The sequence below is a fragment of the Ochotona princeps genome, chromosome X (genome assembly GCF_030435755.1).
Source record: "Ochotona princeps isolate mOchPri1 chromosome X, mOchPri1.hap1, whole genome shotgun sequence".
NCBI lineage: Eukaryota > Metazoa > Chordata > Mammalia > Lagomorpha > Ochotonidae > Ochotona > Ochotona princeps.
Window position 1 is genome coordinate 92,770,060 of NC_080865.1, and position 20,624 is coordinate 92,790,683.

The window sequence follows — 20,624 nt, forward strand, 5'->3', positions numbered from 1 at the left end:
CACAAATATATACAGAACTTGTGACTGCCAGGAAAGTATGGAAATTGTATTTTTGTGACAGTGAGTGTTAGCATTTTAAAAGCATACATCTGCTCACACGCTGGCGTGTATTTGTCCCAGCTCTGCCACTCTCATGCTTTGTGATCTTACACAAAAATTAAGTAATCTTCATAGAACGGGGTCAGGGCGTTGAAAAATGACTGCTGCAACTCTGTCGAAATGCAGGCTCAAACAAGATGATGCCTGTCAAACTGTGAAACACATCTGGTACAGTAAAAGCTCAAGTGTTTATTCTTATGAACTATTAAGTTTTATTTCATATATGTATCTAAACATACAGACCCAAATATATGCTATTAAGATTGTATAAGAATGTTAATATAAATGGAAAAAGATATTCTTTAAAACATTAGCAATAGAAAAATGAAGATACTATTCAAGCCATTTAATAGGTGGTTGGTAGAATACAGTGGATTACTATTCACTCTTAGAAGGCAGGAGGGCAGTTTGTATTACTGTCATGGAAATGGAGAAATCAAGGTGTAGAATAGTAGCTTAAGATGCTGTTTGTGTATATGTTAAAAAAAATGTACAACCTAGTGCCACAGCCTAGTGGCTTAAGACCTCCTCGCCTTGCCTGTGCTAGGATCCCATATGGCTGCCTGTTCCTGTCCTGACTGCCTTGCTTCCTATCCACTTCCTTGCTTGTGGCCTGGGAAAGCAGTAGAGGATAGCCCAAAGCCTTGGGACTCTGCACCCGCAGAGGAAACTTGGAAGAAGCTCCTGGCTTCAGATCAGCTCAGCTCTGGCCGTTGCAGGCACTTGGGAAGTGAACTAGAAGACAGAAGATCTGTCTCTCCTCTCTGTAAATCTGCCTTTCCAATAAAAATAGATCTTTAAAAAATTTTGCATACTCAGGGAAAGTAATAGCTAACATTTATTATCATGCATGCCAGACACTGGCCTAAAGTACTTTACATGATGTAATTCATTCCAGAACCCTCTAAGGAATATCTCAGCTTTAAGGACACAAAGGGTATATGCCAGATCCATAATTCAAACTGAGATTCTTAACCCTGGAGGCTGACAACAAAACAATGGACTGTGGTAGTCGGGAGGGAAAGAGTTTGAAATTGGTGGCTAGGGAACCAGCTGGGAGTACAGAGCAGGTGCTTATAACTTAAATCCAGGATGATTGTGGATACACTTGTTACGATTCCTGATATATATTGCCCTATTCTTTAGGAAGATTTTGCTACTTTGTATTCCCATCATTGGTAAATGAATATACACCAACCCTCCCATTTACCACGCTGGGTGTTATACTTTCTTCTAATTATAAAATAACTATACTGCCATTGTTTTAAAAATTTAAATAGTATACAGCTACTATGCAAATTAAGGTAGTTTTAAAATCTCTGTCTTTATCCCCAAATCACTTTTTCTAAGGAGCAGTTCATAATAGTTTTAAATATACTTTCTGAGGTCATTTTTAACCATACATATAAATGTGTTTGTATACACATATACACTTAAATATATTAACATTTAGGGAGGTTTTTTTAAAGAATTATTTACCTTTTTATTGAAAAGTCAGATAAATAGAGAGGAAGATCTTCTCTCTGCTGACTCACTCCCCCCCCAAGTGGCCACAACGGCCAGAGCTGAGCTAATCTGAAGCCAGGAGTCAGGAACTTCGTCCGCATCTTCCACATGGGTGCAGGGTCCCAAGGCTTTGGGCCATCCTCGACCGCTTTCCCAGGCCACAAGCAGGGAGCTGGATGGGAAGTGGGGGGGCTGGGACACGAACTGGTGCCCATGTGGGATCCCTGCATGTGCAAGGCCAGGACTTCAGCAGCTACACTACCACGCAGGGCCCATTTAAGCAGTTTTCGAGATTTATTTGTTTTTATTGGGAGAGCAGACTTACAGAATGAGATAGAAAGAGAAGGGTGTTCCATCCGCTGGTTCACTCCCCATGTGGCCACAGTGGCCGGAGCTGAGCTAATCCAAAGCCATGAGCCAGAAGCATCTTTAGGGTCTCCCTCACGGGTGCAGGATCCCAAAACTGTGGACTGTCCTCAACTGCTTTCCTAGGGCACAAGCAGGGAGCTGGATGGCAAGCTGGGCTGCCGGAATTAGAACTGATGCCCATATGGGATTCCAGTGCTTGCAAGGCAAGGACTTTAGCCTCTAGGCTATGGTGCAGGGCCCTGGCAGTTTTTAAATACTGTCGAATACTATTGTGCAAGTTGCTTCTGCCTGCAGCACCAGCATCCTACAGGGGTTCTGGTTGTTGTCCCAGCTGTTCCACTTCCCATCTAGCTCCTTGCTTACTGCCTGGGAAAATAGTGGAGGATGATCCCTGTCCTTGAGACCCTGCACCTATGTGAGAGACTGGGAAGAAGCTCAGCTCAGCTCAGCTGCAGCTATTGTGGCCAATTAGGGAGTGAATCTTCAGTTGAAAGATTCACTTTCACTCTCCTCTCTCTCTTAAATTGTCCTAATAATAAAAATAAATTAATCCGGGCCCGGCGGCATGGCCTAGCGGCTAAAGTCCTCGCCTTGAAAGCCCCGGGATCCCATATGGGTGCCAGTTCTAATCCCGGCAGCTCCACTTCCCATCCAGCTCCCTGCTTGTGGCCTGGGAAAGCAGTCGAGGACAGCCCAATGCTTTGGGACCCTGCACCCGCGTGGGAGACCTGGAAGAGGTTCCTGGTTCCCGGCTTCGGGTTGGCGCGCACCGGCCGTTGCGGCTCACTTGGGGAGTGAATCATTGGAGGGAGGATCTTCCTCTCTGTCTCTCCTCCTCTCTGTATATCTGCCTTTGTAATAAAATAAATAAATCTTTAAAAAAAATAAAAAAAATAAATTAATCCTTTGGTCCCGGCATGGTAGCCTAGTGGCTAAAGTCCTCGCCTTGCAAGCCCCATGATCCTATATGAGTACCGGTTTTTGTCCGGCTGACCCAACTTCCCATCCAGCTCCCTGCTTGTGGCATAGGAAAGCAGTAGACAGCACCCCAAAGCCTTGGGATCCTGCATCCATGTCGCAGACCTGGAAGACACTCATGGCTCCTGGCTTCAGATCAGTTCATCTCTGCACTGGCTGTTGCTGCCACTTGGGGAGTGAGTCAGCAGACAGAAGAGCTCCCTGTCTGTCTGTCTGTCCTCTCTGTATATCTGACTTTCCAATAAAAAAATAAATCTTAAAACAAAATGAATCCTTTAAAAATCTTTTATTCTGTCATATTTATAGGTGTTTATTGATATAATTTTAATCTCTGTCATACAGTATGAGGAATCTCATTTTGTAAAAACAAATATTTGTATTTGAAAGGCTGAGTTACACAAGGTAACAGAGATCTTCCATCGACTCCTGGAATAGCTGCAAACAGCCAAAGCTGGATGGGTCTGAAGCCAGGAGCCTGGAGCTTCCTCCAGATAGCCCATGTGGCTTACAGGGTCCCAAGGACTTGGGCCATCCTCTGCTGCTTTTCCGGGCCATAAACAGAGAGCTGGATTGGAAGAAGAGCCACCACGATACGAACTGGCACCCATGTGGTATGCTAGTACCACAGGCGGAATCTTAGCCTATCATGCCATGGTGCTGGCCCAGGGATCTGTTTTTTGAACAATACAAAGCCAGTAGTGCCATTGTATGTTTTCCCAGCTGGTCTGAAATGCCACCAATATTATACTTTCAGCTTCCACATGCATTGTGTCTGTTTTCAGACTTACTATTCTCTCCTACCAATACATTTCTGTGTATTTAAAAATATATATATTGTATTTATTTCAAAGGGACAGAGATCTGTCTCATCTATTGGTTCATTCTCAAAATGCCTGAAATGACCAGTGTTGGGGTGGCCAAAACCAGGCGCCAGGAACACTAATCATCTCCCATGTGTGGATAGGAAATCAAGTATCCGAACCATCTCTAATTACGTTCCCCAATGTACATTAGGAGCAAGCTGGATTCAGAAGCAGAGACAGGACTTGAACCTAGGCGCTCTGATATGGTCATGTCTTCAGCTGCCAGAGCAAACACCTTCCCCTATATGCCAGGATGTTTACTGCTGTTGAATATTCTTACTGTGTATTTTTGTTCATTTACTTTTCTAAAAAAAAATGATCAGCTGAGTTCCATTTTTATCAGAATTTTAGTAAATGAGCAAGCAATTATTTTCTCACCTCAGTCCTGTTCAAGCATAGACATGATGTCTTCTCAATTCATAGGGGACGTTTTTATTTTTATTGCAAATAAATATTTTGTTGGACTTATTGTAAACTTTATAACTCAGAGTGCTGTTTTGCTGGGTGAAAAATGATGTATCACTTGATTTATATTTCCATTCTAGAGAAATTAAAAGTAGGTTTATTGACTTTTTATTCTGTAACTTATGTAATTATACCTTTGATCTGCTTCATAATTAAAGCTGTAATCTTACATGAGCTTATATAAGGATACTAATCATTTTTCACAAGTAGAGTCAGTATTTTTCTAATTTATTAACTATCATTTGACTTAACACCTTAAAAAAAAAAAAACAAAAACTTCTCAGGAGTCTGGAAGTCAAATAGTTAAGTCCATGACTGTTTTGTGAACTTTTCTGTGGCTTTTAAATATTGAATAATCTAGGGGCCAGCGCTGTGGCATAGGCTAAGCCTCTGTCTGTGGCAGTGGTATACCATATGGACACTGATTTGTGTCCCAGCTGTTTCGCTTCTAATCTAGCTCCCTGCTTACTGCCTGGAAAGGTGATAGAGGATGGCTCAAGTCCTTGGACCACTGCAATCTGGTGAAAGACCCAGAAAAATCTCGTGGCTCCCAGTTTCAGGTCAACTCAGCTCTGGCGATTGGGGTCATTTGGGGAGTGAACCAGAATGTGGAAGATCTCTCTGTCTCTCTTCTCCATATAACTGCCTTTCAAACAAAATAAATGTTAAATACTGAATAATCTTTTATATTAAGAAAGAAATGCCATTGAGAAAACTAGTTTCATTGATCTGATAATAGAATCAGTTTTTAAGTGATGACTTTATAGATATTTAATAAAACAGTGTTATGTTAGTGATATTATTCTCATTTTAGATAACTGAATGTTATATATACACACATACACATATTTTATATATACTTTTACACTTGATCTTAGCCAAAAGGCCAAGAAGTGATTTATATGTACTTTTAAAATCCATTTTTCACAAACCTTGTGTATCTATATTAAAAAATTTGAAACATTTATGACTTTAAGAATTTTGAATTGTTCGCAACTACAACTAATACTAACAGCTTTAATTAAATCCCGTGTCTTAAAGATTTATTGATATTTTTTGTTGAAGGACAGATTTACAGAGAGAAGGAGAGAGAGACAGATCTTCCATCTGCTGCCCCATTCTCCAAGTGTCCGCAACGGCCAGAGCTGAGCCGATCCAAAGCCAGGAGCCAGGAGCTTCTTCTGGGTCTCCCACGCAGGTGCAGGATCACAGGCTTTGGGCCATCCTGTACTACTTTCCCAGGCCACAACCAGGGAGCTGCATGGGAAGTGGAGCAGCTAGAACTCAAATTTGGGCCTAAAATCCCATGTCTTAAAATTGTCACTTAAGGAAGAAAAATGTCACTTAGACTATTTAAAACACAGTATGCTCTATGCAACAGGTAGAGGAATAATATCTAGGATTTATAATGATCTCAAAAAACTCAATTAAAACAACAAACAGTCCACTTAAGAAATGAGTAAAGGACATGAGCAGGCATTTTTCGAAGGCTAACCGATAGGAAATAATGTTCAGGATTACTAGCCATCAGGGATATGTATATAAAAACCACAAAGCAACTTCACTCCAGTTAGATTGGCTATCACAGAGAAATCAGAAAACAGTTGATGCTGGTGAGGATGTGGGGGGAAAGCTGCCCTAATCCACCGTTGATGGGAGTGTCTTTTAGTGCAGCCATTATGGAAGACCATATGGAGATTAGGTCTACCATATGGTCCAGCCATCAAACTCCTTGGAATTTATTCATGTGAAATTAAATCAGCCTATTAAAGAGTTATCTGCACCATCATGTTTATAACAGCTTAATTCACAATAACTAAGATATGCAATCAACTCAGATGCCCGTCAGTTAGTGATTAAATAAGGAAAATGATATATGGGGACCAGCACTTTTGCTCAACTAGCTAATCCTGGGCCTCCAAATGCTGACATTCCATATGAGTGCTGGTTTGTGTCCCATTTGCTCCGCTTCCCATCCAGCTCCCTGCTTGTGGCCTGGGAAAGCAGTAGAGGACGGCCCAACGCCTTGGGACCCTGCACCCACATGGGAGACCCTGAAGAAGCTCCTGGCTGCTGGCTTTGGATTAGCTCAGCTCTGGGCGTTGTGGCCATTTGTGAAGTGAACCAGCTGATAGAAGATCTTTCTCTTTGTAAATCTGGCTTTCCAATTAAAAGAAATGCATCTTTTTAAAAAAAAATATGTATATATGATGGAATACTACTTGGCCATAGAAAAGAATGAAATCTTGTCTTTTCCAAGTAAATGAAGTCTTTTAGCAACCATTATGCTTAATGAAATAAGCCAATTCCAAAGGGAAAAAAACCAAATATCATGTTTTTCTGATCTGTGATAATTAATACACAGAGTACAAAAATTATAATCTATATGAATGAAATTGACAGCATGGGACTTACAATCTTTGTATTCCTGAGGAAGAATAAGGTTTTTTTTCCCCTACTTGCTATGGATAGATATGTTTACCTAATGGAGTGTTAAGTCTGATTGCAGGGTGAAATGAAAATATGCCATGTGAAAAATAGCAAAAAAAAAAAAAAAGGGGGGGGGGAGGAAGAGGGTGGGTAGGGAGTGTGGGCAGGAAGAAGGCTATGCTGGGATGTATCACTGGACTCCTAAATCTGTATTGTGAAATATGTGAAATTTTCTCACTTAATACAAAGAAAAATAAAAAGTAGTTTGCTCTGATATGAAATTTGCTGTAATGTTAGTATCAGAGAGTGTGTTTTATTGACTGCTGTGTCCTTACAGGAATTGTTCATGTGAGTTTGTCTTATAAGACACAACCCAATTATTTTTACCTTTTCCCCTTAGCTCCTTCAAGTCCTACATTGTTATGTGAAGCTGCATTTATACAAATTAACATTAACTATTTTACAACCTGATACATGAGTTATTTGAGTTTACATATTCAACTATATTTACTGAATAAACCCTTTAAAAATTAACTCCTTTAAAGTATTGGGAAAAATGTTTAAATTTGTGAATAAAAGTTGATGTACTTTCTCATTGTTATGTTAGCCTCCAGAATTATAATCAGTAAATAAAAATAATGAAAGTATTGGAACTATGCCAAAAGCTATAGTTTGACCCTAAGACAAGTAAATATTTGGTTGTTACACATGTTTAAAAACTCAGTGTCTTGTATGACAATATGCACTCAACTAATAAAATAGTTGTATTGAATAACTGGAACACCTCTTTTAATTATAGAAGTTCTTTTTAAATTACAGAGTTCTAAAATTTGTACATATATTTTGTTTATCAAAATAATATACACAACTTGTGCTCAGCATAGCTTTCCTACCACTTGTATTAGAAACTCCTTTTGTGCTTACTGTTTTAATTATTTTATCAGTTCATTTTAGATGATTTTCTTGCTCAGTTTGTTCATTGAGCCTTTATGATCGTTTGAAGAGCTATTTAGAACAGTACCGTCCAAAAGAACTTTTCTTTAGTAGTAGGAATGGTCGGTAGACAGTTTGTACTGTCTGCAGTTGCAACTAGGTACATGGGTCTAACAAGCTCTTGAAATGCGATCAGTATGACTGAAAATTTTAAGTTTAATTTTAGTATAGTATAACTAATTTTTTTAAGATTTATTTATTTTTATTACAAAGTCAGATATACAGAGAGGAGAGACAGAAAGGAAGATCTTCTGTTCATTGATTCACTCCCCAAGTGGCCGGAATGGTTGGAGCCACGCTGATCCGAAGCCAGGAGTCCAGAGTCTCTTCCAGGTCTCCCATGCAGGTGCAGGGTCCCAAGGCTTTGGGCCATCTTCAACTGCTTTCCCAGGCCACAAGCAGGAAGCTGGATGGGAAGTGGAGCTGCCGGGACTAGAACCAGCGCCCATATGGGATCCTGGCGCGTTCAAGGCGAGGACTTTAGCTGCTAGGCCACGGCACCGGGCCCTAGTATAACTAATTTTTAAAACCACATAATCAAGATCACAAAACCTCCTATTACGAAATTATAGATAGAAAGGAAACTACAGTGCCATATTTGTAATGTAACCATTTGTTGCATTTGGTTTTGTTGTATTTTTCTGAAACATTACATTGCTATATTGGATATACCACAGAACATTTCTCATTTTGAGAGATAATTTCTTTCTAAGGAGATAATTTCTTTCTAAGGAGAAATGTTTGTGCTAGAACCTGTAAGGTAATAACTGTCATTCTAAGATTGGTCCATATAAAGCATTTGTTCATTTTTAAGCAGCTGATTTAGAAGAAAGTTTTAATGAGCATGAACTGGAGCCCTCATCACCTAAAAATAAAAAGAAAAGTCGCAAAGGAAGGCCACGAAAAACCAACTTCAAAGGGCTATCAGAAGATACCAGATCCACATCCTCTCATGGAACAGATGAAATGGAAAGTAGCTCTTATGTAAGTACAAAACTTTTGGATATTTTTTGTTGTACCATGGCCATTTTATTTAAACTGTATAGATGAAGCTAATCATGTGGAATGTAATTTAAACTTGAAATAGTGCTATCAGGCACTTTATTAAGTTGGTCTTTTATTTTCCATTTGCAGAGAGATAGATCTCCACATAGAGGCAGCCCCAGTGACACAAGGCCTAAATGTGGATTCTGTCACGTAGGGGAGGAAGAAAATGAAGCAAGAGGAAAATTGCATATATTTAATGCCAAGAAGGCAGCTGCACATTATAAGTGTATGGTAAGCATGTTTTATTTCTCTGTGCTTTTAAAGTGAAGCTCTTTTGGAAATCATTAGCTAATAACCAAGAACAGCACTTTGTCGCCTAGCATTAGTGTTTTAGACTTATGAATAGTGTGTCTTGTAATCCTAATTCTTAACAAACCTTGTGTTTTAAAAAATAGTTCCCTTTATATTTTTCTTTTTAAGATTTATTTTATTTTTATTACAAAATCAGATATACTGAGAGGAGGAGAGGTAGAGAGGAAGTGGAGCTGCCGGGATTAGAACCAGCGGCCATATGGGATCAAGGCGAGGACCTTAGCCACTAGGCCACGCTGCCGAGCCCCCCTTTATATTTTTTTAAGGTTTGATCTAGTCTTCATTATAGTTACCATATTCAAAGTAATGCATGGGTTTTTCATAACTAAAAATTTCAGCTAAATAGGCATTTTATGAAAGATGTTTTAGGCCTCTACTATAACTTAATAAATATCTTTGTTGTGTAACACATGTTATAACATTTATTTATGAGTTTATCTTCTGTAACGGATATTAACATTACATTGTAATGATATATTAAAATTCATATAAAATTGCATTATGTGTATCACCTCCTTTTTAAAATATTTGCTAATTTTCATCTATTTGAAAGGCAAATAGAAAGACCAAAAGAGACAGAAATAGAGATCGCTGCCTTCCATCCACTGATTCACTCTGCAAATACCTGCAGCAGCCAGAAACTCCGTCCGGGTGTTCCACCACGAAGGCGGGGATCTAAGAATTTGGGCCAGCTCCTGCTGTATCCCAGCATGCACATTAGCAGGAAGCTGGACTGAAAATGGGAATAGCCAGGATTTGAAATGACACTCTGATATGGAACCATCTGTGCCACTGTACCCATTCCAGTTTCATAGATTCTTAACCGTGATACATGTCAGGTTATTTCCAAAATATAGGAACTTGAGGTACCCGTGGAATAGATCCGGGACATGTCTGTTTTGAACAAACAAAATCCCCAGGTGATTCTAACATACAACCTATAGTTGAAAATTGCTAATTTGATCTATTTTTATAAAAACTCTGTAGAGATACAGAATGGTTGAGATGACAGGAAATTATTGAAATCTTCATTGTTTTAAGCAGGGTATTTAATCTTGGCTCCATACTAGCAATCTTATTTTATTATCTTTCATTTTGGGTTGTATTTTAACAACGTGAATACTTTCAAAATAATTGGAGTTAGTACTTGAATACTGAGGAAAACTCATCTTTCTTAGACAAGATGAATATAACACATTTGACGTCTCATGTTTTTTCGTATGAGGCCTCTGTTAACATTCTGCATTTGTCTTCTCCAGTTGTTTTCTTCTGGAACAGTTCAGCTCACAACAACATCAAGAGCAGAATTTGGAGATTTTGATATCAAAACTGTGCTGCAGGAAATTAAGCGAGGAAAAAGAATGGTCTGTGGTTCTTACACTTGTGTTATGCAGTATTATTCTTGACTGCTTTAAATATGGAACACATCAAATTTAATCAGTCATCAAAAGCTTAATATAAAGTGGTTCATATGTTAAAAGCAAAGTGTATGTTGTGCTTGTTTGTAGTAAAAAAAAGGATACTGATAATATTGAAACCTCTACTCTAAGTAGCTTCATTTATAAAGAGAATTATACTGTTAAGGTTTATATTTCCGGGTAGATGGAAACCCTCTAGTAAAATCAGTGATGATATGAATGTGACAAACCTTGTCAAATTTAAACTATTTTATTATGTCATTTTGCTTAAAGAAAACTTTCTTAAATCTAATGGAGCTTTGAGAACCTCTTAATCTTTTTGTTTTTATTTTTTTTAAGATTGATTTATTTTTATTGGAAAGGCAGATATACAGAGAGGAGGAGAGACAGAGAGAAAGATATTCCATCTGATGGTTCACTCCCCAAGCAGCTGCAACGGCTGGAGCTGAGCCAGTCTGAAGCCAGGAGCCAGGAACTCTTCCAGGTCTCCCATGCAGGTGCAGGGTCCCAAGGCTTTGGGCCGTCCTCGACTGCTTTCCCAGGCCACAAGCAGGGAGGTAGATGGGAAGCGGGGCTGCTGGGTTAAGAACCGGTGCCCATATGGGATCCTGGCACGTGCAAGGCGAGGACGTTAACCATTACGTTATTGTGCTGGGCCCTCTTTTTGTTTTTAAATAAAAAGGTTTTAAGGCGTAGGTTTAAAGTACACAGAAACATTTATGTGTCATAAAATGTTTTCCATAGCTTTGAAATTTCCCTTATCGATTTTTTGGTATCTATATTTGGTATGTGTTGAATGTAAAGTTTTGTCTATTTGAAAGGCAGAATTACAGGGAGAGGGCCAGAGTTCTTCCATCCTCTGATATACTCCTAGATAGCCTTAATGGCCCGGGCTGTCGCTGGAGCAAGCCTTGAGCTCCATTCAGGTCTCCAATGTGGATCGCAGGTGCCCAGTCACATTTCCAAGGAACTGGACAAGAAGTGGAGCAGTTGGGACATGAGCTGGCACCCTACTGGATGCTAAATCCATTGGAAATAATCGTTTCTTTGGCACGGCGTGATGGCTCAATGGCTAACTCTTCACCTTGCTAGTAGCAAGATCCCATGGGGATGCTGGTTCGAGTCTCTTCCACTTCCCATGCAGCTCCATGCTTGTGGTCCAGGAAAGCAGTAGATGATGGCCCAGGTGCTTGGGACCTGGAGGAGAGGCGCCTGCTTCAGCTCAGCTCCAGCCATTGAAGCCATTTGGGAAGTGACCCAGTGGATGGAGATCTCTCTGTGTCTCTCTTTCTCTCCATAAAAATATGATCTGCCTTTCCAATAAAACTAAATAAAACTTTAAAAAAAATATTTCTTTTTGGAATTCTATAATCGATTGTATGAAAAGCATTTATGTAATCTGTTCATAGTTCTAGTCCAATTTATTGGAACTTTCATTACTGTTTTAAAAATAAAATTCATTAAAAATGAAATTGTTTTATAGAAGAACCTGTAGTACTAAAAAAAGGAAACTGCTTGCTTCAGCAGCACATATACTAAAAGTAGGGGAAAAAAACACCACTTCATCGTATCATGTAGAATAATATTGTAACATGGCTGAAGTCCAAATTGATGACTGGTGTAACTATTCAGATCTCTTGATCAAGTTACTGTTTACCTCTTTACTTTTGAGGATCAAGATAAACAGAGCTATAAGATTTCCCAGAAGTATGCTTAAAAAATTCATTGAAAGATCTCCCACCCCTCAAAAAATACAAGGGCATCTATGTGTTCTACAGACTTGAAAACTGCACCACATCCCAGTATCTTGGAGAAAAGGCTTCTTAGCCTAACTTTATTCCAACTTAATTGACCATGAAACCCTTTTTTATCAGCTTTTTATCTAAGAATATTGTTTTCTTTATAAAGATTAATTTGTTTAATTTGAAAGTCAAAGTTACAGAGGGAGAGAGACAGAGTTCGTCCATTTGCTGCTTCACTCCCCTAATGGACATAACAGCCAGAGTTGAGCAGATAAGAGCCCAGGAGCCAGGAGCTTCTTCCAGGTCTCCCATGTGGTTGCAGGGACCAAAGGATTTGGGTCATCCTCCACTGCTTTCCCAGGTCATAAGCGGGCACCTGGATAATGAAGTGGAGCAGGTGGGACTTAACCCAGTACCCCTATGGAATTCCTCCTAAGCCACTTACGCCGGTCTCTAAGAATATTCCTTAGGCAAGTCTGCTGTAGCTCAAACTGAGAAATCTTGAAAAGATTTCAATTCCTTTGGTCTTCCTCTGTCCTTTGAGTTATTGGTAGAGATGGATTTTGCAGAGGTTGGGGGTGGTTACTTTCTTGTTTTTTCGTGCTTTTCCCAAATTAAAATAGAAAGGGATCTGATCGCAAGAGGAAACAACATCAGCCATTACAATACCGATAATATTCCATGTTTGTGTTGACAGTGCTAAAGAGCATCTCATTTACGTTTAAGTCCAGTCTTCTGGGTAGTATAGTTTTTCTACCAAGCTGGCATATTCTAAATGTTAAGTAATGGAAACATCAAAAGATAATGTCACATTCAAAGGTTTACTAAAGTATGGTTTATTTTGCAGTATTTTAATAAGTTTAACTTCTTATAAGTTGTCTGTGCTCCTTTTAATGAAAAATGGTTGCTGTTTTCCCTGTAGATTGGAATGCTTGGCTGAAATATGTCAAGACATAGAATAAGCTAATGTTAACTTTGAAGTGCTGCTTATGACCCTTCCTTCTCTTCAACAGAAGTGTACACTGTGCAGTCAGCCCGGTGCTACTATCGGATGTGAAATAAAAGCCTGTGTGAAGACTTACCATTACCACTGTGGAGTGCAAGACAAAGCTAAATACATTGAAAATATGTCACGAGGCATATACAAGTAAGAAAACAACAATTGTGCATTTTCATAAGTATGTCAGTAAGTAATACCCTTAAATATATGGCATTCATGTATTTGATCTCTACTCTTAGGTGTCTCTATTCAAAAATAGAATACTGAGGGTATTATTAAAGGAATAACTAATGCAACTGGCATTTTCCTCTGAATATGTGCCCTTGGAATAAAACTCATTCATCCAGAATTATGCTTCCTAGAGCAGGCATTGTACTAGGAGTTGGGCATACACTACTGATCAGCACAGGTATCAGCTACATCCTCGGGAAGCCTGCAGTCCTTAGGGACAGATATATTCATTAAATGAGTATTCAACTGCAAACTGTGTGCAGACCAGTGTTCTCAGAGGCTGCCTTTGTGGTGCAGTGAGTTAAGTTGCCAATTACAATGCTGGCATCGATGTCGGAGTCCTGGTTCAAGTCCCATTCTAATCTAGCTCCCTGCTAATATGCCTGGGAAGGCAGCAGAAGATGGTTCAGGTGCTTGGGCCTCAGCCACCCATTTGAGAGACTCAGAAGAGGTTCCTGCCTCCTGACTTCAGCTTCAACTGGCCTTGGCTGTTGCAGCCATTTGGGGAGACAACCAGCAAGTGGAAGATCTCTCACTATCTCTCTTTGTCACACTGCCTTTTAAGTAAATAAAACCTTGACTTTCAGGTGGGACAATCAAGGATGGAAATAAGAGTTAATTTGTAGGCTACTGCTGGTGGTTCAGGTGCAAATTTTTGGTAGCTTCGAATAGGATATAGTTGTGAAGATAGAAACCAAAAGGTTATGAAAGAGCAAGGTGTGGATGTTTGGGATAACAGATCGCTGTTCCACTTACCTGTGTTGCCTTCGGCTAGTGATGTCAATATATCGCTATAATGGTTCTATTTGTTTAAGCAAATGGAGACCCTTGAGTTTCTCATTTGCCTTCGAGAGTTGTAAAGCACTTACTCACATGCATAGAATGCAATAACTTAGTGATTTTTAAGTTCGATTACTCTGTATTAAAAAATACCTATGAGGGGCCAACACTATGGCATGACATGCTAATCCTCCACCTACTAGAGTTGGCATCCTAATTGGGTATCATATCCTATATGGGTATTCATGTCTTGGCTATAGCACTTCCCACCCAGCTCCCTGCTTATGGACTAGCAAAGCAATGGAGAATGGCCCAAGGTTTTGGGCCCCTACACCCACATGGTAGACCTGGAAAAAGTTCTTGACTCCCAATTTTGGATCAGCTCAGCTGTGGCTGTTGCAACCATTTCAGGGAATGAACCAGAGGATGCAAAGTCTCTGTTTCTCCTTCTCTCTCTGTAAAATCTGCCTTTCAAATAAAAATAAATAACTATTTAAAAAATTAGTTGGTTAGGGCCTAGCGCAGTAACCTAATGGCTAAAGTTTTCACCTTGAATGCACCAGAATCCCATATGGGCACCGGTTCTAATCCCAGCAGCCTTGCTTCCCATCCAACTCCCTGCTTGTGGCCTGGGAAAGCAGTCAAGGATGGCCCAAAGCATTGGGACGCTGCACCCATGTGGGAGACATGGAAGAGGCTCTTAGCTCCTGGCTTCGGGTCAGCTCAGCTTCAGTCATGCAGCCAATGGGGGACTGAATCAACAGATGGAAGATTTTCCTCTCTGTCTCTTCTGCTCTGTCTATATATCTAACGTTACAGTAAAATTAAATAAATCTTTTTAAAAATTAGTTGGTGGGCCCTGCGGCATGGCCTAGCGGCTAAAGTCCTCGCCTTGAACGCCCCGGGATCCCATATGGGCACAGGTTCTAATCCCGGCAGCTCCACTTCCCATCCAGCTCCCTGCTTGTGGCCTAGGAAAGCAGTCGAGGACGGCCCAATGCATTGGGACACTGCACCCGCGTGGGAGACCTTGAAGAGGTTCCTGGTTCCCGGCTTCGGGTTGGCGCGTACCGGCCCGTTGCGGCTCACTTGGGGAGTGAAACATCGGATGGAAGATCTTCCTCTCTGTCTCTCCTCCTCTGTATATCCGGCTTTCCAATAATAATAAAATCTTTAAAAAAAAATAATTTAACTCATTTTCATCTTAGTTGAAAGCGACAGATATTATCCACTTACTGGTTTACTCCCAAAATGCCTGTAGCAACCAGGTCTGGAGCAGGCAGAAGCCAGGAACCCAGAACTCAGTCCACAGGCAGTTCCCCAGAGGAGTGTCAAGGACCCTACTGTGGAACAGTGACTTTTCTCTCTCTCTCTCTTTTTTTTTAAACTGAAAGATTGTTCCCAATGAGGAGTACAGATCCTCTCAGGTTCTGTGAAAGTTACTGAAAATGTTTGAGTCCCCCCAGAAAAAAGAAATGAGCAACACCAGACTGAAGGCAGCTGTTCCGCTTTTGCACAATCCTGCCTTTTTATTCTACTGAAATGTTAGACCTAAATTTAAATGATCTGTTTGTGACATGTGAATTCCTGCATTACTGACTTTTCTCCCTGCTGACCACAAGAGGGCATCCAGTGAATATCTGCTAAGCATTGTTCCACTCATTTTGTCTGTAATTGGCCTGCTGCTGAGCTGAAGTTATCCCAGCTTCTCTGTCCTGAAATCACTTAAACCTTCTTAAAAAAACTGAATTTCAAATATGAAGTATTTTCACTGAAGTGAAAAGGGTATTTGGGGATAAGTGTTGTGGCACGGTTGATTAAGCTGCCTTTTGGGACACCCTATATTGGAGTGGTATCTGGTTCAAGTCTCAGTTGTTCTGCTTCCTGTCCAGCTTTTTGCTCATTTGCCTGGGAGGCAGCAGATGATGGCTTAGATCCTAAACCACCCATATGGGAGATCCTGATGGACTTTCTGGCTCCTGCCTTCAACTTGACCCAGCTGCAACTGTTATGGGGCACTTGGGAAGTAAACCAGCAGGTGGAAAATTTGTCTCTTGCTCTATTATTCTGCCTTTCAAATAAATAAATATTTAAGAATAAAACATGAGCTGAACAGTGTGATGTCAAGGTATTGCTCCAACATTTATGTGTTAGTTTTTAAAGGGGCAAACCTACCTTTACTATGTAAAAAGCTGGTTATCTAACTACCACCTTTATCAAATTATCACACGTGGTATCACTAATAGTGGGGCAGTTTGAAACTACATGAGTCATAAGTCTTAACTGCAAAAGAAAACTCAAACCTAAAGCTAACCAAGCTCTTAGACTTTATTACCAGTTTGTAGGAAGTAAGTGTGAAAGAAAGCAAATAAAACTCCCATAGTTCACGAAATCTAGAATGTGACACACTTGACAAACTGTCAGGTGTGATCTTGTCCCAAGTCATCAGTGTTCGCAAGGAAGTTGGAAGGATCAGTGTAGATCAGGAAAGACATAGCCCAAGAGCCATACAGTCACTGGCAGTTGACTGGTTCAGGAATGTATTCCTACTACAGACTAGAACAGTGAAGGTGAAAAAGCATTTGAAGAGTTTGCATAAAATTGTTTCATGCAATGTGAAGCAGAAAGCAGAAGTAAATGCAAAATGTATTTCCAGAAATGTGATTCCAGGCTGTATGTATGAAATAAATGTAATAGAATCTGGTTTATCTGTGTGTGTCAGCTTTCGTATTTGTTTAAGTTGGCCAGAAACTCAGGCTTTTAGGTTCATCAGGTGGAATGAAGCCTTGCCATGTGATTGTCATCCTCCACCAGAGTTTATTTCTGATGAATTTGTACTATCTCCATAATAATGTTTTTCCTGTCTTTCAGACAAAAGTGGATTTGTAACTGTTTATGGAGTTTTCTTATTTTAAGATTTATTTATTTTTATGAGAAAGACAGATGTACAGAAAGATCCTCCATCCACTGGTTCACTCCCCCAAGGCTGTAGTGGCCAGAACTGAGCCGATCCAAAACCAGGAGCCAGGAGCTTCTTCCGGGTCTCCCACGTGGCTGCAGGGTCCCAACACTTTGGGCCTTCCTTGACTGCTTTCCCAGGTCACAAGCAGGGAGCTGGATGGGAGGTGGAACTACCACTAGCATGCATATGGTTAGCCTGTTGAGCCGTTGTGCCAGCCCTTACTTGTGGAGAATTTTTAAGTGTGTATGAGGAAACAATCATATGAAATGAGTGGCGCCCTCATCCACTAAGGATGACATAAATGTATTCTCATCAACAATAACAAAGAATTTGTCCTTTTTTTCCTTTTATCTTTGTAGACTGTATTGTAAAAATCATAGTGGAAATGATGAGAGAGATGAAGAAGATGAGGAACGAGAGAGTAAAAGCCGGGGAAAAATAGAAAATGATCAACAACTAACTCTGCAGCAACTTAATGGAAACTAGGTATGAAAGTTAATTGTATGAGATTTGTTGTCAGAACGCAGTGCACACTGATAAATTCATGTTGAAGTAATGGCATACAGTAAGATTTTTAAATCCTATTACATTTTACTTAAGAGCATGTTACTGGAATGCTGAGGATTGTGTAGGCTTGCCTAGTTTCATGTTTTTTTGGTTTTTAACAGTTTTGTAACCATTAACTCAAGCTATCTACTTCATCAATAAATGTAGTTTTAATGTCAAATCAATAATATATTCGCACTCCTCAATAACATTGTTGATTATATTTCCCTCAAGCATCATATTTTACATTTCTTTATCATCTTTTAAACAGGTTCATGGGACAGAGTTAGAAAACTGGGAATGGATAAGACATCCATAACTACTATTCTTTTTCACTGTTTTCTAAAATCAAAAAAGGGTTTGTAATTTTTACTGCCCAACTCCTGATCCTTCATTAAACTGCCTAAAAAGTCTTGTTCATTTTATGAGCCTCGCTCGACGGCTGAGTTTGACATGTTGATATTATATAGCTGTAGCTTTCAGTTTCTGGGTCACAGTTGAAACACTATTAACCCTGTGTATAGTGTCAACAGTTAAAGCAGGCATTGAAATGAAGTAAGCTGTATTTCTGGACTGAGCAAAGTTCTGCTGTTTAGAGTGTTTAAATGTGTTCAGTGCATCGATGCTCAAGGGAAGGCATAAGCAAACGTTACTTTACAATGCAAACATGCCGCTGCAGGCCACTCTGGTTCATTTATGAATTTTATTTTCTCCACACCTAAGTGATGGAGGCTAAAACTGAAGAGAACTTTAGTTTTCACTTGGCTCTGCCAGCAGATACTAAAAATCTCATCTAAGAGATGTGCTGAAACTTTTCACTGGTTTCCTGTTAAAGTTGTTCTTACTGATCAGCTCGGACTGGTACAACTGCTGATTATAAGCTGTTAGCTCCAATGCTTATGCCAAAATTCTCTTGACCATACACCTCTTTTTTTTCCATGTCGTGCAGAGAGCTTCTGGCAGAATGATTGAATCCTTTCAAGTTCAAAGTAATGTTTGGCAACAGCAAATTAAACTTCTTTAAGATTTTAAAAGTTACCACTCTCTAAGGACTCGAGACAACCATGTCTGAAACCCGTTCCTCTCAAGTGCCCTGTTTGTACGGAATAAATACTCCACATATTGGCCCAAAAAGTGTAAGGTCTCTTGTGCTATAGGAGTGAAAAGCAGTCTTTGCATAGAACAGTATTTATTTTTTAACTTTGTGACCACTATTTTAGAAACCTTATTTAATATTTGTAATGTCTGCGGTCATTGCTTTGGTTATAATTAAATAGGCTTTGGTGCCCTGCTTCATTCGTGGTGGGGCTTGGTATTGATTTGTTGCTCACCAGAACTGTTTATGAAAGCCTAAGAAGCCAGCTTTTTAGAAAGGACTTTCACACCGGTATTTTGAGCTTGTGATATTTTCTTCCACTTATGTGCTAAAGCACATTTATGTATTTCTTTATGGCAAAACCAAAAAAAAAAAAAAACTTCATTTGTGGTCTGCTTGATAGTACCATAACACCTCAATACCAAGGGTTTCTGATTTATGAATTGCTAGTTACCCTGCCACCATAAAGCAGAACTGCAAATAAGAAATCATGTTGACTATACTGTACATTGAAATATTCTACCATAGGTAGAAAGCATTTTTAAAATGTAACAGATGGAAAATTACACTGTGCTTAATCACTGATTTTTTTTAAACTGCTAGTCCCTTAAAATCATATTTGTCAAGTGTGTATTCACACATTTACTTAAACAAGGGACTCAATGCTTGCGTTATTTTAACATCTGATGTTATTTTTAGAAAGAAACTAGGTTTATAGTAGGTTGCCCTGTATGTTTTATCATTTTGCTCTTAATATGCCATCATATGTATGTGATTCATTTTCAAAATGCATCATGACTTGAAGTGCAAGGACAGATCTAGATGTTTGTTTACCAAGCAATGTGACTTTTCCCAAAGGATCTGTACTTTATTTCCTTACAACAGCTTGAAAACCATTGTGTTTTTTTAAAAAAAAAAAAAGAAATCTTTCGATCACTGTGTCTACATCGTTTGTATATTATGTGCCATAGAATTTACCCATGGAGAAACAGAGCTCCTTCATTTTGGGACAACTACTGTAATGACTTTTTTTTTTTTTTTAGGAAAAATGGAAGGTGCCAGGGGTAATCATGGCCAGTCAATAATTATGTAAAGGATTTCAAATACTATAAGCTGTCAGTTGATGGGTTTGTTATGTAGTGAAGTGTATGACTTTGTGTGGGTTTCTTCAGCCCTCTCTCTGCCACTAGCAACCAGAATAGCACTTTACCTTTTGGTTGGCTAGACAAGTGGCTGACTACCTGTTTTTTCTCACTGTGGTGTGATTGGCTAAACCATCTTTCATTACAAAATTGAAATGTAAATTGAAGTCACATAAAAAATCTTTGGTTGTAAATCTCCAATATATTGATTCTGTATACATGTTTTTGTCACATGCTGAGTAAAAGTGCCTTACAATGTAAAAATTGTACAGTACTTATGTTCCCAAGTAGCATCATCATCTTCTGGGTAGTAATCACATTGTGGTATTAATATTTAGAAAAATGGACCTCAGCAGTGTATTTACTGTACATCTCTTAAGTCCTTAACTGTAGTTTTAATAAGCATGACATTATTTGATAAGTATATAACATTTACATCATTTCAAAAATACTGCCATTAATGTTCTTTATGCATATTTTAGCCTGAAATTTTGAAGCGTCTTTTCCTTTTTTTTTTCTAATGATATTGAACAGTGTAATCTTTGCAAGCGTATACTGAAGATTATTCTGGAGCATTTATTGCCTTACCAGAAATGTTAGTAAGAAATGTTCTTTAGAATAGAAAGATAGACTTGAGTTTCTATA

The 20,624-nt window shown here is 39.3% G+C and overlaps 1 protein-coding gene across 3 annotated transcripts in view; it reads left to right on the forward strand.

Moving 5' to 3' along the window:
- The window catches only part of PHF6 (PHD finger protein 6), a 46,970-nt gene extending 26,726 nt beyond the window's left edge, over positions 1-20,244 (forward strand). For 2 of the 3 annotated variants that reach the window (XM_058659204.1, XM_058659202.1), the window contains 6 exons: positions 8,518-8,687; positions 8,838-8,981; positions 10,322-10,426; positions 13,236-13,369; positions 17,555-17,681; positions 18,691-20,244. In XM_058659204.1, coding sequence (XP_058515187.1) covers positions 8,518-8,687; positions 8,838-8,981; positions 10,322-10,426; positions 13,236-13,369; positions 17,555-17,681 — 680 coding nt within the window. In that variant the 3' untranslated portion in view covers positions 18,691-20,244. Of the gene's footprint in view, positions 1-8,517; positions 8,688-8,837; positions 8,982-10,321; positions 10,427-13,235; positions 13,370-17,554; positions 17,682-18,012 lie in introns of all 3 variants that reach the window. The other variant, XM_058659203.1, reaches the window with a different exon arrangement.
- The last annotated feature ends 380 nt before the right edge of the window (positions 20,245-20,624 follow it).